Source organism: Protopterus annectens, chromosome 5.part1, assembly GCF_019279795.1.
Source record: "Protopterus annectens isolate FY-2018-M chromosome 5.part1, PAN1.0, whole genome shotgun sequence".
In the NCBI taxonomy this organism is placed as follows: Eukaryota; Metazoa; Chordata; order Ceratodontiformes; family Protopteridae; genus Protopterus; species Protopterus annectens.
In genome coordinates, this window is record NC_056736.1 from 647,028,563 (window position 1) to 647,046,740 (window position 18,178).

Below are 18,178 nucleotides of genomic sequence, written 5' to 3' on the forward strand. Positions count from 1 at the left end.
GGGGTGGGTAAGTGAATTAGGTTAGGTGCAGGTAGGTGAAGTGTGCTAGTGTCGGGGCTTGGGCTAGGGGTGGGTAAGTGAGTTAGGGTTAGGGTGCAGGTAGGTGAAGTGTGCGATAGTGTCGGACCTTAGGGTTAGGGTTTGGGTCAGGGCTAGTGTTTATGCTATGTAGTGTAGTGTGTTGAAGTAGACCCAGTTTAGTACGTGTAGGAGTTTTGTGCAGTGGTTAGGGGCATTTACTTAGTGACTGCTTCGTTGTCGAACTTGTGAATGTCGGTGAAGTGGGATTTCGGTTATTTAATCTATCGGTGATTTCGTGTCGGAGTACTGAATGTCGATGTTATGACTTGTCGATGTAGTGATATGGACCCATATATATATATATATATATATATATATATATATATATATATATATATATATATATATATATATAGGTCTCCTTCACATTATCAAAATTACACTTCTCTGAAATTTAAATTCATGAGACAACTACACCAAAAACCTACTTTAATGAACGGTCAGATCTCCGGAATTTTACTACGTGAAAGGGACCAATTGGCCAACATAGGGAAATTTGGCCTTTTCCCCACTATAGTGTGATCTTTGAGTTGGTATATTCAGATAGGAGAGTGTGGGGGTGAAGTCCCACACTTGGGTGGGTTTGATATGCTTCGGTTTGTTTATTTTGTAGTGGTGGTGAACTGGTTCCTTTCCTGAAGTAAAATTCTGGTGATTAAAGTAGGTTGTTGGTGTAGTCATCTCACGGTTTTAAATTTCAGAGAAGTGTAACTTTGATATTGTAAAGCCTATATATATATATATATATATATATATATATATATATATATGAATATCACACACCCACGCACACACACACACACACACACACACACACACACACACACACACACACACACACACACACACACACACACACACACACACACACACACACACACACACACACACACACACACACACACACACACACACACACACACACACACACACACACACACACACACACTTATGGGATACATTTAAAATATCAACAGAGTAGAATATCAACAGATGTATGATGCATCACAGCAGGTCAAAACCGGTAAGGTCGACTCCCATCTCCTACTGGCTTTTTAGTACTGAAAAGACCATCAGTGTGTAGTACAAGCTTTCGGTACTGTGGGGATTGTTTTTTGTCCTTTCCCCACTGTAGCGTGATCTAAGACTTGGTGTATATAAGTAACAGGGGGTTTAGAAGGCAGCCACCCAACATGGGGGTGCTGAGGGTTGCCCTTGCATAGAAAGTTTTTGTAGCACTTTCGGGTTTTTCTGTTTTGACCTTTTGTGGTCAACATTTCAGCCTTTGTTGTTCTGGTATGTCATTACCTTGAATGCATTCTTTCTTTCTTTCTTTCTCTCTACACACACACACACACACACACACACACACACACACACACACACACACACACACACACACACACACACACATACACACACACACACACCGATAGATAGATAGATAGATAGATAGATAGATAGATAGATAGATAGATAGATAGATAGATAGACAGACACACAGACACATACACATAGACAGGTAGATAGATACACAGACACACACACATAGACAGAAAAATACACACACACACACACACACACACACACACACACACACACACACACACACACACACACACAAGCACTCCTTCATTTTATATATTTTTATGTCCTTTATAGGTTCATAGGTGTGTACTAGGCTAATGGCCTTGGGGCCTTTACAAGCCTTCACACTGAAGAAGGCTGTGTTTGTTAGTACCAGCCGAAACCGGTTTGTGCACTTCTTTGCTGTCCTTAGTATTTACAATAAATTGTTTTTCATTGGGTTTGGTTTTGCTGGCTCTTCCTTTTGTTTTCTTTACAAGCCTAGCCATAGAATTTCCCTGGCATAGTGCCACCCGACCTTAGTTCCCAGTGCCACTGTTGAGTACAGCCAATGGAGCTATCCCCAGGGTGAATTTTCTGTTTCCCAGCCACTCATCAAGATTTCTCTTGAAGAGGGTCAGCGAGGTGCTCTGCTTGACATGTATGGGAAGTCTATTCCATAGCATGGGCAATCACTGGGTTATGAACATGTCCCTCCAGCATGTTCTGTTAATTGTGGTAATGAGGTTGAGATCTCTGAAGCGTGTGGTGTGGAGGGATTGGAATTTCTTTAGATGTAGCATTTTTAGCAGAGCTGGGTCAGACATGGCTTTGTAAGTCAAGCAGCGATCACCTCTAAGTAGGTGATATGATACAGAGAATAGCTGGAGTTTTTTGAGTCTGTCCATATAGGACAAATGTTTAAGGCCTAGGATCCTCTTTGTGAGATACTTTTGTGGCCTCTCCAGTTTTAGCAAGTGTCTAGTGAGGTACATGCCAAATGGGGCATTGTATTCGATGATTGGCCTAATGAGGGGAGAGTAGAGGGAGACTATGATCTCTTTCTTCCTGGATGCAAAACCTTAGTAATGAGATATGCCACATAGAAGGACTTTCTGACCACAGTGGCAATGTGGTGATGAAAAGAGAGGTCGCTGTCAGCCTGTGTTCCCAGATCCCTTATAACGTCTTCTGTGTTCAGTGGACTACCATCAATGTGGTAATTCATGGGAACTGGGTTTTTCCCAAATGGGATGACGACACATTTTTTGGCATTTAGGTTAAGGCCATGGTTCTGACGCCAGTCGTTGGTCTCAGTGAGGCCATTCTGCAGGATGTCAATATCACTTGGGGAGTTGATATTGTCTCCCAACTTGCAATCGTCTGAGAACTTTGTCAGCCAGAGTCTCTTCATGTTGGCCTGGACTTCAGAGATGTAGATACCAAACAGGAAAGGACCCAGGACCGAACCCTGTGGGACTCCACTCGTGACGAGTTGGCAGTCTGACTTGGAGTCAGCTACTTTCACACTGTGGGTTCTATCTGTGAGCCAGTTTGCAACCCACCTAGTGATATAGGGGTTGATGTCAAGCTTAGTGAGTTTTTCTATGATTCCTGAGTGGGGAATGGTATGAAAAGCCTTGACCATATCAAGGTAGGCTGTATGAACCACCTTGCCTTCATCCCCAGCTCTGGTGACTGACTCAAAGAAGTCAACCAAGTTGAGCAGGCATGATCTACCCTTCATAAAACCAAACTGTGTGGGCTCCAGAGTTTGGAGATTCCCTATATCCTTATTTATTAGGTCCATGATGATGCATTCCATAGCTTTGCATATCAGGCTTGTCAGGCTAATGGGGTGATAGTTCCCAGGGTTTGTAGTCACTCCTCCTTTGTGGAGAGGAATGACTGTAGCAGTGCACCATTCAATAGGGACAAAGCCTGAGGTGAGGCTTTGATTGAACAGGGCACACAGGTGAGGTGCCAGTTTACTCTGTAGTTCATGTAGAACACAGCAAGGGATATTGTCAGGTCCCATAGAAGCTGTATTCTTGGCCTTGGACAGTGCTGTTTTAACCTGTGCAGCAGTAATACTGGGTGCCTGGCAATCTACTGGTATTGTGATTGGTCCTTTGGGGGGGTAAAGTTGGCACTGAATCTGTCGGCCAATATACTGCCGATATCTGTTGGCTCAGTATAGGCAGTACCACTGTGCAGTAGCTCAGAGCAAATCTGGGTATTGCCATTATCTACTGGCCATCATCCCTCCTGTGTCCCGAACTTTATTTTCATTTTTATTTCATTTAACATTTATTTACTGGGAAGGTCCGAGTTGGAATGAGACAATTTTCAGTGGAGGTCTGGGGAAAACACTCCAGATGCATGTCTTTGTAACACATACCTATGGCCGTATGAATGGCTCCTTTATTCCTAGTAGGTGGTATCCAATAACACGAGGCCCTCATCTGAGGGCCCCTTAATATTCAAACTGCAACACATCTTCAGTACATGCTACAGCACATAGGTACCTGTTTCTGGCCCTTAGAACTTCACTTTCTAGGATATCTGACCATCACCAGAGGTAAGACTTACAATGGACCCACCTGTCATCCCTCCTCTAAGATGAAACAGCTTGTATCAGCTGTCCGGTCTCACTCTCTTAATTGTCTCACTGGCTCCTACAGAAACTGAGATGTTAATCAATCTCAGGTTATCTGCACCAGAGAGTGGGAATTTATCATCACACACACACACACATATATATCTATATATATATGTGTGTGTGTGTGTGTGTGTGTGTGTGTGTGTGTGTGTGTGTGTGTGTGTGTGTGTGTGTATGTATAAAATTGTCACTCTTTCAGGGCAAGTTAGGCAGTTATCTCAAAAGAGCCTTAGTACTATGCTCTCATGAGGCTTTCATTCTACAAGCACTAGAAAGATTACATTGCTAATGATAAGGGTCTTTTGAATTAAATAAACCCAGGCCGTACTTTTCTCTTTTTTTAACTCTGAAATGCAGTATACACTTACAGTACAAGAACACTCCATGGGGGGGGGGGGGGGGTACAAGCTTTACAAAATGTTTACATTTCCTGTCTGAAGAACTATAACATATCACTTTCTTAGTTGGGTGTCAGTTAAGTAGAATGCTATGGACCCCTCAAAAAGGAAAGAGACAGAGCAGATGTACAGACCTTCAGCTTTGCCATTCTAAGCAGATATTTTAGTGAGGTAAACCCATTCCAGGACCTAGGCCCCCCGAAGTGGCCACATATATACCTTACCACAGTTGTATCATGCTAGTCACTTGCCTTTACTTTTCAGGAATAGTTTAGTCCTATTTAAATATCATAACATTTTGCTGAAATTTTGTTGAAACTTCTGCATATATATATTTGGCCATCTTATCATTTGTCTACAAGAACCAGGAAATAACATGCTATCATCAACATGTCACCTGGAAAAAAGTTGTGGTGCATTCAACCCCAAATACTTTTAGCCACTAGTGAACTATTCTGTTTTTTTTTTTTATTTTATAATTTTGTTAACTAAGTAAGTGGGATACTTATGGAGCCTTTTCAGCCACAAACCAGGCCATGCAGGCAAAGGTAATTATACCATATGTAAATCTACACGGACAGCTTAGTGTAGTCATTCATAGGTTCATAGGTTCATAGGAGGTTACTAGGCTAGCAGCCCTAGAGCCCTTACAAGTCTAGCCATGTTAATCCCAAGTAACCCCATTTGATCTTTTTTGGGTGGTTCACAGAACAAATTTAATAACAGAGCAGGTCTGTGATCAACACCAGCTACCCCTGTACATAGAGACATGGGTACCACCTCAGGAGTAAATTTATGGTCTCCCATCCAGTTATCTAGGTTGCATTTGAATAGGGTCAGTAAGGAGCACTGTTTTACATGAATAGGGAGTCTATTCCAGAGAAGCGTCGGTGTCTGGGAGACATATCTGTCTGTCCAGCATGATCTATTAATGTCATAAGCTAGGTTGAGATCCCTAGAATGAGTGACTCTTTATCCATTTAAGTTGTAGATGTGCAGCATTTCCATTAGGCAGGGTTGGAGATTGTCCTATACGCCAGGCACAAGTCACCTCTCAGCAACCTATAAGATACAGAGTAAAGTGACAGGGCTTTCAGCCTGTCCACGTAGAGCATGTTTTGGAGTCCCTGTATTTTCTTAGTGAGAAACCTTTGTGGTCTCTCCAGCTGTAGCAGGTGTCTGGTGAGGTACATGAAAAAGTGTGCATTATACTCTATTAGTGGTCTGAGGAGGGTCGAATATAGTGCAGTTATAACATCCCTTGACCTGGATGCTATGCACTTACGTATGAGGTGCGCTACATAGAAGGCTTTCCTTACCACTGTGGAAACTTGGTGCTCAAAGTTTAGATTGTTAGTAACCTGTGTTCTCAAGTCTCACACCAGTGGGTTGGAACTCAGGGGGTGCTGTCAATACTGTAATTTGTAGGGAATTCCATTTTTCCAAAGGGAATAATAATGCGTTTTTTGCATTTAGTTTTAGACCCTGGTTTTAACACCAGTCATTTGTTTGTGTTAGCCCTTCTTATAATATATTGATGTGGTTGGGGGACTCATTGATTGCTCCCAGTTTGCAACCATCCGTGAACTTGGTGACCCAAAGGCCGTCTACTTTGCCCTGGACTTCTGAGAAATAGACGCCAAAGAGTAAGGGGCCCAGCACAGACCCCTGTGGTACTCCACTGGTGATGGGTCTACTGGTGGAGGTGGAGTCAGCAATTTTGATAGAATGTGTTCTGTCGGTGAGCCAATTGGCTAGCCATCTAGTAACATAAGGGTTAATCTCCATCTGGGAGAGTTTCTCAATGATGCCAGAGTGAAGAATTGTGTCAAAAGCCTTGACAAGGTTGAGATAGGCTGTGTGCACTGTCTTACCTTTGTCCATAGCTCTGGTGGCATTCTCAAGGAAATCTGCTTGGTTTAATAAGCATGATCTGTCCTTAACAAAGCCAAACTGGGTTAGGTCCAGTGTTTGGAGGTCACCTCTGTCCTTGTTGATAAGGTTCATGATAATTCTTCCCATAGCCGTGCAGATGAGGCTGGTTAGACTTATGGGTTTGTAGTTCCCAGGGTCAATTGATGGGCCCCTTTTGTACAGGGGGAATTACTGTTGCTGTTCTCCATTCTGCAAGAACATAGCCAGTTCTCAAGCTATGATTAAAGATAATGCCAACTGGGTCCACTGGGTCTTGTTTTAGATTGTTTAGTAAACAACCTGGGATATTATCTGGTCCCATTGAGGCCATGTTTTTGGCCTTGGCGAATGCAGAGATAGATGACCTGTTCTCTAGAGATACTAGGTAGAGGGCTGGTGTCAGGTATGCTTTGGAGTATGGTAGGTGGGGATAGGGAAGTGATGTTTGCACTGAATCTGTCAGCTAGCAGGTTGGTGATATCTTCTGGTGTAGTATGAGTGATTCCATCTACAATCAGTTTGGCACATAGCTGAGCATTGCATTTTAGTCTTTAGAAGTAGTTAAAGAATGCCTTATGATTATCCTTGGTTAGGGATGCAATTTTAATATTGTAATTTGCTTTAGAAGACTTTACAAGATTTCTGACTTTCTTGTTTAGGCTTAGGAGGGAACTCTTCCTTTGCAGAGTGATATCCCTCTTGCTTTTGGACAACACTTTCTCCCTCTTGTAATGTAATCTGTTTATACTTGCGCTCCACCATAGTGGCTTGTTTATACAGGAAGACCTAGTTTTGATCTGGTCAGGTACAGCAGAGTTTATGCAGTTGCTTAAGTGGTTGTGCAGTGCATTTGTGTACATTTCTGCATAGTGATTATTGATGTCTGCAATTGTGGGTGGTATGATGCTTTTTATACCATCTCTTATTGGGCTGTAGTTAGCGATGGTAAAGGTTTTATAATTTTTGTTCCTGTAAAGGTGTCAGTTCCAATTGTTACTTCACAGGAGACTGATTTGTAGTCTGACCTAACCAGGAAGGGCATCAAGCATGGGGAAGTACAGTGACCTCCTCATGTTGGTGAGTACTATGTCCAGAACATTACAGCCGCTAGTGGGGGTGCAGGCTATCTGTTCCAGAGCATTTGTGTTAACAAAGTCCAGGAATCTCTGGGCGAGGAAGGTTTTGCTCATGTATGTCCCCCAGTCTATGGAAGGATAGGTGAAATCTCCTATGACTAAGGTGCTGGGCTGTATGGCAAGGGACTCCTGTAAAGTGAGGTAGGCAGTGTGCTTATTCTGGTTCGTGGTGGGGGATCTATAGCTAGCAATGATGTGGTATGGTACTTTCCCAATAGTTAATTGGACATGGAGTAGTTCGAAAGAGTCATGCTTTTTGACCAGTCTTGAAGTGTATTTGGTTTTAATGAAGATGAATAAACCTCCACCTTTGGTTCCTTCGCACTCATTCTGATGTCTGAATGTGTGGAAGACATTGTAGCCTTGCACTGCTGGGGTGCACTCAGTGGCCTTGCTCCATGTCTCAGTAACTGCACAGATGTCAGCATCCTCCAAAGTGAGGAGTGCTTCCAGGAAGTGCAGTTTCATGTTTAAGCTCCTAGCATTAAGCAGCACAACCCTGAGTTTGTCTCAATTAGATTTTGTCTCATTGGAAAATTTGTTGTTTTGACATTGCCTAAAAAAGGCACTATTGGGGAGGCAACGGCCTTTGTCAGTATCCAAAAGCCTGAGGAGGGACAGGTGCAGACCATCTCTAACAAAGCACCGAGGTCTGTCTACCATATCCTTCCAGGCTGACAGATACTGGATCCCCCTGGACTGACACCAGAAACTGAGCCAATTGTTTTATTTTGTGTTATACTGTGGCATCATCCTAGGTGAGGGTAGGATACTGCTTAGAGCTAGGGACACACCTGGCTGGATCACATAGTCAGAGAGTTCCATCATGTCCCTCTTCATATAGTCCAGGGAGGTATGTCTCAAGTTATTCACTCTAACATGGACTATGACAGAGTCATAATGGTACTTGTTGTTGAGTGAGTTGAGTGCATGCATGAGTTGTCAGATCCTGGCACCTGATAGGCAGCGAACAGTGACCTTCTCCTTGTCCAGTTTGGTAAAGGGACATCTGTATTTCTCACTATGGAATCGCCTATGACCAAGACATTAGATGTGTTTTGCCTTAGGGGCTTATTTGTTGAGACATGGGTGTGTGTGTGTGTTGATATGTGTAGTGGTGTCTTTATGCTTAGTGGTGAGTGTGGGTGGTGTGCATTTGGGAGGTCTCTGTTCTTTTGCTAGGCTTTTAGTGAGAACCTCTGCATTTATGGGTTTATGTGTCATGACCTTATTTTGTGTGAGAGGTGAGGTTTGCTTAAGAGGTGAAGTGTGTGTGTGCTGACAACCTGTTTGATGTCTAGCTTGTTTTAACGTGAGAGAATTGACTCCAGTTCACCAGCATATTTGCATCTCTCACATAGGGTGTTAGTTTGCTTTAGGAATAAATGGTTGTCTGTATACATGAAGCAATTGCTACATTGCCTCAAGCTTCCCATATCAGTCAAGTTGGTGGGAGAAATAATGGAAAACTGCCCATCCATTGTGGCAGGATTTCTTTGAATGTGGTATTTGGTAAGGAAGTGGACTAGCTGGACTTAGTCGCAAACAGCAAAAATGAAGCAGTAATTTAATTAACTAGAGTTAACAAACTTCAGTGCTGGCTTAAATTATACTTATTTTTCTTTTTTTTTTCAGTGGATCATGCCCTGGATTTCAGTGTAGATGCACTCCAGACTTCTGGCTAAAGTTGCTAAACATTGAGTAGCTCCGGTAAACTAAGTGCAAACCCACACAAATGTGAGGCTTATATACAGGCAAATGTAAACAGTTTTAACACAACTACCAATGGGAAAGCCCCAAAATGAGCCTTTCTCCAGCAATCCCCAGCTCAGATGGATCCTAACCTACTCAGGTCTTAATCTAGCCTATGCTATACAAGGCAAAGAAACACAATTTCAAAGTACAGAGTAAAAAGCACTTTCAAACAGCAAAAATGAAACAGTAATTCAGTTGAATACAGTTAACAAAGTACAAAGTGCAGTGCTGGCTTAAAATATACTTATTTTTCAGCTACTTTCAGTGGATACCTTGGATTTCCATGCAGATGCATCCCAGACCTCTGGCTAAAGTTCCAAATGTTGAGCAGCTCCTGTAAAGTGAGTGCAAACCCATGCAAATGCAAGGCTTATATACAGGCAAATTTAAACAGTTTTAACACAACTACCAATGGGAAAGCCTCAGACTGAGCCTTTCTCCAGCAATCCCCAGCTCAGACAGGTCCTGACCTACGCTTTTCTGCCACAAGGGTGTAGGGAGGCCCTCTTATTGTAAGATGGCTGGTCTAAGAGCACACTGACACCAAACAGTCCAGATTCAGCAGGTCTGAATCTAGCCTATGCTATGTAAGACAAGGAAACACATTTTCTAGATGGGAAGGAGTAAGGGAGAGTTAGTTAAAGATCTAAGTGAGAGTGTTTAGTAGTATACTGTTAGATGACCTGCAGTGGTACCACCCTCTGCACAGACTGGCAGGTCTTCGAGCAAATGTGAACAGTGGGAGACTATGCAGAGCATTTCTTATAGAGGATTTCAAACCAGAGATGTTTGCTTATATGCAAGCATGGGGATCAACATTTGCGAGAGGCTTTTATAGGAGCAGGATGAAAGACTTTTATAAAGTTAAACCCTCAGGCCAAGCAGATAAAAACACAATAAGGTACTGACCAGTAGTTCCCACCTTGGATGGGTTGAATTTAGCTCTCTGCTCTCACCAGAGTGTAAAAGAACCCTCCCAATGTAAAACAAACTGGCTTTGAGCTCAAGTGCAGTAACAAATGCTTTACAAAGAAGTAAGAATTCCTGTAGTATCAGGAATCCTTGGAAATAAGTTCACTAACCCTAAGAAATGTTCACAACACACAACAACTTTGCAAAACTTTGAAATATTTTGGCAGACTCACTAAGAACAGCTTTTGCAGTATCAGAAGAGGTTAGGAAATATCAGAATATTGTTAAAACAACCTAAGAGCAGTACAGTAACAAACAGGTGGAGTTTCTTTAACAAGTTCAGGCTGAAGAACAGTGATAAATTCAACAAAATAAATAAATTCAGCACAGAAGTTTTAAATATCACTGAAACAGAGAAAGTGCAAAAACTATACTTATGTCAGCTTTGTAGATCCATATGATTTTAGAAGCAATTCAAGTCTTGCAGTCACAGGTGTCCAAACCAGGCACAAGGAAGCTCTGAATAAATCAGCCAGCATATTTTTGGGAGGAGGGGGGGAACTGCAGTGCCTTGGGAAACCTCATACGGATGCAGGGAGAATATGCAAAAGTCTACACAAAAAGTGACCAGACATCAGGATTTGGAGCTGTGAGGTGAAGACCCTACCACAAAGACATCTTGTTACCCATTTCACAGCTAAGAATACATATTGGTGTCCCAGAAAGATGTTATTCATAAAAGCCAGTTGTTGACAATAGTTTGAAGAAATATTATGACAATAAATTTTCTTCTTGAAAGGAATTAAAACTTGCCACCATAGTACAATATGCTGACAACTCATCTTTGGTTTGCACACTCCTAAATCTTCCCACCTTATAAACCATCATGCATGAATCTTTCACCTCTATAGAAAATTGGCTAAATAAATCTCAATTGCTCTTATACCCAACAAAAACAAACTAATCATTTTCCTTCCTGAAAACATAAATCAAAGCATCACTGACTTTAATATTATCTCCTTAAACAACACAAAAATTGAAACGATCACAACATAAAATTACTAGGAGTTATCATCGATAATTTGATCTGCACATTGGCACTGCAGTCAGAAACAGGCACTGCAAACAAGGCTCTCTTTACAGAGCAGAGCACCTGCTAAGTGATCATAGTAAAAAATAGCTGCCACCTCCCTTCCTCCTAACCTCTTGTATGCCTCAACAATATTCTCAAATCTCAACTGTTCCACCAAACACAAACTAGAAATCACCTACAACAAAATTAGTAAATTTGCCTGCAGCTTCACAAACTGCTGTCACCACTGTATGGTGCTCAACACCCTCAACTGGCTTGAACATCCTCAACACATCAACATCTTCCAGCTACTCACAGCACACAAAATACTTCACCATCCACTTAAAACACCCTCACTGTCAGATTTCATCCAATGCCATTTACCATCCTCGGAGCTTAAACTTTTGTTAATAAATTTAATAATTGTTACACTGACTTGCTGTTCTCTGTTGCCATCTCCAAGGCATGGAACAAACTTTTAAAACCACATCAGGCTTTTAAATAACCTGCAACAATTCAACTCCACACTAAAATATTACCTGACAACTAGTAAACTGCACAACTGTACAACAGCTACAGTTTAAAGCATTGCAATCCTTACTCTGTCCACTGTGGATACTATAAAAGTGTATTAATGTAGTATTTTCCATTATGCTCACAGTATCTTGAAAATGTGTATTTCCTTAATATGATATGCTTTGTAAATAATGTTTGTTGGTTATCAGCTTTGAAATACTTTGTAAATAATGTTTGTTGACCTTTTTTCTTTTGAATTGTCAAAAATGCATTTCGATCCTTGTTTTGGAGCTTTTCTCCCTGGGCTTCTGCTGAAAATGGGCATTTCAGTTCTTAAACTGACCTTCCCAGTAAACAAAAGCAAATAAATAAATAAGTTGACTACAGTAGATGTTATGTTCTCATCGTATGCAAGATTTGACAATTAGTTTGATAGCATTACAGTTTAAAGATTAGTTCCACTGCCTCTCAGTATAATTTATGTTAGGGTATATTATGCCATGCTCATTGTAACGGATCTCCTTTTTGCCTAACAGGTACGTAAATACCCTTAAGAAAAATCGGCCTGAAAGTGTGAAAACATTTGATGAGCTATCACCAAAGAACTCAAAAATCACAGATGTAAGTCAAAAGATATACTGCTAGTTTTATTTTCCTAATACAGTCAACCATTTCAGAATTGCTGTTTTTCTTTTCTCTAAATCATATGAATATTAAAAAGTGTAATGGTGCATGCATCAAATATCTTATTTAAAATTTTTGGACTGAAAATCAATGTCCCAATATTATAACAGCAGTCCATAATTTCTGTCCAACTCCTGTGGTATTCCACAGTTTCTGAGCTTATGTCTGGACACTTAAACTTGTCATTGGTACCATTGTTGTCCAAGCAACAACACAAACTACAGACACTCGTTTGGAAGGTGGATCAGATGATGCTCGATCTGCCTGGGGGCACCTGACTTAGAGGGTTTGTGACACGAATAACAGGATGTTACTAAACAGGTTCATAGTTAAGTACTAGGCTGGCTGTCCTTGCGGGGCCATTTTATGCCTAGCCAGTTTCCCTTTTTGTGCTCGAATTAACCTATACAATTTGGTTAGAGATTGACCTTACCTATCCCAAGGGCGATAATTATATATTATACCTAATGAGAATAACTGGGATCGTACCACAGATAATTTGAGGGGATCTATACATGGGATAAAGCATTTAAAAGCTGTGTCTGTCCATTAGTAGTACGGGGGAGGGGCAGTCCTGAGGTAAAATTTCTGTTTCCCCATCCACTGATCTAAGTTGTGCTTGAATATGGAAAAGGATGTAGTTGGTTTTATGTGGATGGGGGGTCTGTTTATAGTATACTATGAGTCTGGCGCATGTTAAAACATACTTGTAACATGCTTGGGGCACACACCTTGAGCTTATTCACAGGCATGTAAAACATGACATCACATTCATAGCATATGTACAACAGTTAACATGAAAATCTTCAGCTGTGATCTGTGAAATGCAGCCATCATAAAGGTTTTGTATTGGATATATTACATGGACAGGTCAAAATATTTGTCATACATACCTGAAGCATGGAAATATGTTAGATTTTTGTACTCCTGAGGTATGCAGGATAGTTCTTATATGCTGTCCCTTCTCTTTCTAACTAGAACACCTTTCAAACATCAACAGTGGTTATTAACTCCTTCATTAATTTTAGGGGGTTGGGAAGGTGGCTTAATGGCTAAGGTGTTTGCCTTACAAACACAAGGTGCAGGGTTTGAATCTCACAAGGGATAATTGGCTAGGCTTAAAATGGCTCGCAAGGGCAGTTAGCTTAGTGCCAAACTATGAACCTATGAACCTATAATCAGAGGTGAAGATGTAAGAAGTAGGATACAGACAATGTCACTCTGGTATTCACTATCAATGAGCAGGTAGAAGGTTGGCTGGTAGAAGACTGTACAGTAAAGTGCATCTTATCCGATATTTGATGGACAGCGGAAAGGGCTGTATTGTGATATTTTTGGCACATACATCTAAAAGAAAGGGGTATCATGTGCTAAGGACTAAGCAAGACCAACAAGGCAATCAGGAATTGGTGACTTATTCATGAATAAATTCCAAAGCAGAGTAACTACCTATTACAACAATGCAGGGTAGTAAAAATAACCAGAGGAAAATTTGCAGTATAAAAACATCCTTGTAAAGTAGAAGGAAGTGCTTACTTAGAAAAGCACACAACAGGCTCCACTACATACAGCTTTTACTAAGTATTCCTACTAAGGATCACCAAGTAAGTTAAATCACAAGAACGGAGACATACATAGATGGATCAGAATACATATTTCAGTGTGGAGCATTAGTTCTAGAAACCAACCAAATCAGAACATGCATTCTCAATAGGTTAACTAGAAACAGAAATCGAAGGCATTAGATTGTGCATTACAATGCCCTAAATGAGAAGGTGAGCTTGAGGACTTGCATTAATATGATAGTGTGCAAATCCCTTACTTTGTGAACTTGGGGAGCAAGAAATCAATAATGAAAACCATAGAATTGTCCAGAACCTCTGATTTAATCAGAAAGATCTCACTTTAAATGCTGCATGTCTATACAGCTGTTATTTGCTGTTACAGCACAAGGTGTCAATTAGCACACCTTTTCATTTAACTGCAGTCCGTTACAGCTAGACCTGATTAGCACTTTTATTTTTGCTACATCTCTGTAATTTAACTGATGCATCTATCATACTGTTTTACCTCTTGCTCAGGCTGAAAAAGGTCAACTGGGACAGTGCACTTTCTTTGTATACAACATGGCTCTAAATAGCACTGAACTAAAGTGGTCTGATCTACCATTTTGAACCTGTTCTGATACTTCCATACCTGCCTTTTAAGTGTATTTTGCTGTTTTGTGATGACCAGATGGTCTGCTAAACACTGGCATTTCAGACAGCATTGCTTGTCTTAAATCTCTGGGATTAGCCTAGCTCCTGCAAAACTTAATATGCAGCATATCTGTACAGGAGACCGATGCAAAAGTAATTGCATAGTTAAATGAAAACTCTACCTTATCCAAAAGCTTAACTCAACTCTTAGGCTGTTTTTCTCCCTACAGTATGGTTCCAGTATTATGTAAGTATCAGAAACCTGCTTGTACTTTATAAAACTTTCATTTCCTTGCCTTGGAAACAAAGGAAGGGAAAGACCACCCATTTTTCTAAACATAACTTCTTGCATTATTTGCAGAGGAATTTGTCTATATGTGAATGGCATACCACTGATGCAGAGAAATCTGTAGTTTACCCTCTCAGATACTGCTGACAATTTTATATGGGTAATTAGTCCTGCTGATGTCAGGAGCTCAGTATCCACTGTAAAAAAAGACAACAGGGGTGTGAAACTGTTTTCCACTGTCTTCATTGCAGAGAGGAAGATCATTTACACTAATTTACAGCTGCTTCGAATGTAGCTATGTCTTTCATAGCTAAACAAAGTCATTAGATCAGTCAGTGGTTCAAAGGCAGTTGTCACCACTTTTGACAAATTTAGGCAAAATAAGAAACATCACAGTACTGAAATGTAAAGCTTTAAACTTTAAATGTTTGTTGTTTATACTACTTTACATTTTAAGATGACTTAAATGTAATATCAAACGTGTCTGTGACATTTACAGAAAAGTCAGAAGATATTTTTTCTTGTAATTCTTGCAAAGTATCAACACATTTATCATTGTCATGTCCTCCCACCAAAATAGGACAAACCTGTCCAAACCAGGGCTTCTCTGCAAGAAGTGAAAAAGGGGGCAACCCTATCAACTAGGTGCACTGATACTGTAAGCAGGTATTTTATGATTCCTTGTGATATCCTTCAGGAACAGGATCCATATCTGGTACACAGATCCTTGGGAAGAGACATCCTCCACTGACTTTGAGTCAGTCCTGACACAAGTGGAGTGCATGAGCATTTTCTAGTCAGCTAAGGAAATGTAGCAATTGATGGCAACCATGATATACAGCTGAATTTACCTTAGCTTACATGTGCTATGTATCCTTTCACTGAAACATTACAAAAGGGAAATATGAAGTACTTTAATTATCTATTTATATAAATAAATGAATGTATGAAAGAAAAGAAAATCTTTCCACTTGTGGCACTTCGGAACGGAATTACTTTCACATCCTTTCCTTTCCATTAGAGCTGCTAGTGCTGGTGGTAAATGAAGAGAAGCAAGTAATAACAGGAGAGTAGAAATATACTGAAGCTGACTGAGTACTAATTGGGGTAATTCTATAACAGGAATTATCAGTTGAGGAATTAAGGTGGTAAGAAATAGCATAGCGAGGGTGCAAACAGTTCTAGGATTCATGTCAAGCAAAAGAAATCAAATGCTACTTAAAGACTTATGCAGTGAAAATAGTAAAAAGAAAGCAAAGGAGTGAGTCAACAAACTGAAAGAGTGCTGCAGGAAGGTAGAAAATCAACAGCACCTCCTCAGATGCGAGCAGTGTAGCATTGCTTCCTCTTCAGAAGAGTCACGTTTCAGTCCTCAGCATGGGAGGAAAAGTATATGGCCAAGGAAATACTAAAATTCTCTCTTACTCAAATGTATATTTCTGCACTCTGAATTGGAAGAGGTAAAGAACCCAAGTGACTTTATTGAACATTGAACTAAATATAAGTACAAATAAGTAAAATGCTGAAAGTCGGATGTAAAAAATACATATTTTAAGAAAGCTCACTCAATATCCACATCACACTGCAACTGTGTACTGTTTTAGATCTTTTTAAGCTTCATCCCTTCTCCTTCCCAACCCCACATAGACCTCCAGCTGTTCCCCTTGGCAACCACATCTGCCCAACCATGAATCCCTCTACTGATCCTTTCCAGGCTACTTACAGATGTTACGTGAAATCTCAGGGAGTCAGTGTCACACTATGTTCTAGCAGTGCCTGGGAAGCATGTGACTTCATGGGAGCTGTGTACCACTGTGTACCACTGCCACTGTGTACCACTGCCACTGTATACCACTGTGTGCCACTACCACCGTGTACCACTGTGTACCACTGTACCAACAGCCTTCATGTGTACACTGATCAGTCAAGGTCCACAGCTGTGAGAGCAGCATTTCCACTACCATCTTGATGTCATACATTCCACTTTATTAGGTAAGCTTCCTGCAAGACTTCATCAGAGGTTGTACAGACAGTGACTTCCCCTAGAACACCACAGGATAGGAGAGCTGACGAGGGGCCACTTCATCCTATCCTTCCACCTTTAACCCTAACAACTGATCAAACCCATTCCCAGTCTGATGTTGTTGACAGCACCAGGAGCGGCCTTAAGTCAACTGGTGCCCTAGGAAAAAGGGCTCCACACCACCCCCCACCACACCACCTGGTGCCCCCATCCTGGTCTACCTACACCAAATAAATTCTGGAAAAGCGCCCCTACTAGAGCGGCCCCCTAGGTGGCTGCCTAGTTGGCCTATGCCTAAGGCCGGCTATGGACAGCACAGAAAGATACAGTATCTCTGTACTACTGGGACACATGCTTTTGTGTTTTTCAAGATCTTGCAAAATTCACTGCACAGTTGGGAGTATGAAACACATATTGAGTAAGATTTATTAAACATGTTTTGGTTAGCATCTGACATTGAATAGTTTGTTTATTTTTGCCTTTTTTGATGTTGATTTCTTTACTGTGTTCATACTAGTTATGTGTTCATACTAGTTATGTAGTTTAACTATGAATTATACAAACATGAGTGTCTCCAGCAGAATCTGGTTGAGAAAACATTCACAGCACCTTTGGTAGCCAAAGGGTGATAAATGATGAACATTGTTGTAGGGAAATAACCTCAATGAATCATCACCTAGGCAAACAGTGACTCTTTCTGTGACATGATGAACCGAAGAAGATTCAAACCATGATGAAAGAAATATGCTTGTTATAGCTGAGAACACAACTAGCTCTAATCTAGGAGAAATGGTTGGCTCTTCTTGCTCCTTGGCAGTATGAAAGGCACCCTGCAAAGAGCAACACTGAGGAAAATTGAGGAGGTAACACAGCAGAAAGTGGTACCAGATAGCCCGATTCTCCTTTCTAGAGCAAACAATTTGACTGCTTCATGGCAAGGTTCTGGCAAATACGTGTTGCTTGGGTGTGCATGGTCAGCAGTGTCTAGCTTTCTGCTCTGCCCACTAGTTAATAAACTGTGGCACTTTTCTTGGATACCAAAAGCAGAAACAGCAGCTGAGTGAGAAAAAGGCAGCTTCTTATTAACACCCTTATTAAATTATCACTTGTGATGTAGGCAAACTTACATTTATATAAAAGTAATCAAATTGTATTAACAAGTTCACATTTACAAACATTATAAGATATATA

The 18,178-nt window shown here is 40.9% G+C and overlaps 1 protein-coding gene across 2 annotated transcripts in view; it reads left to right on the top strand.

The window, feature by feature from the left end:
- The window catches only part of FLT1 (fms related receptor tyrosine kinase 1), a 1,018,969-nt gene that overhangs the window by 901,214 nt on the left and 99,577 nt on the right, over positions 1–18,178 (top strand). For both annotated transcript variants that reach the window (XM_044073267.1, XM_044073268.1), the window contains one exon: positions 12,330–12,414. In XM_044073267.1, the coding sequence (XP_043929202.1) occupies positions 12,330–12,414 (85 nt within the window). The remainder of the gene's footprint in view (positions 1–12,329; positions 12,415–18,178) is intronic.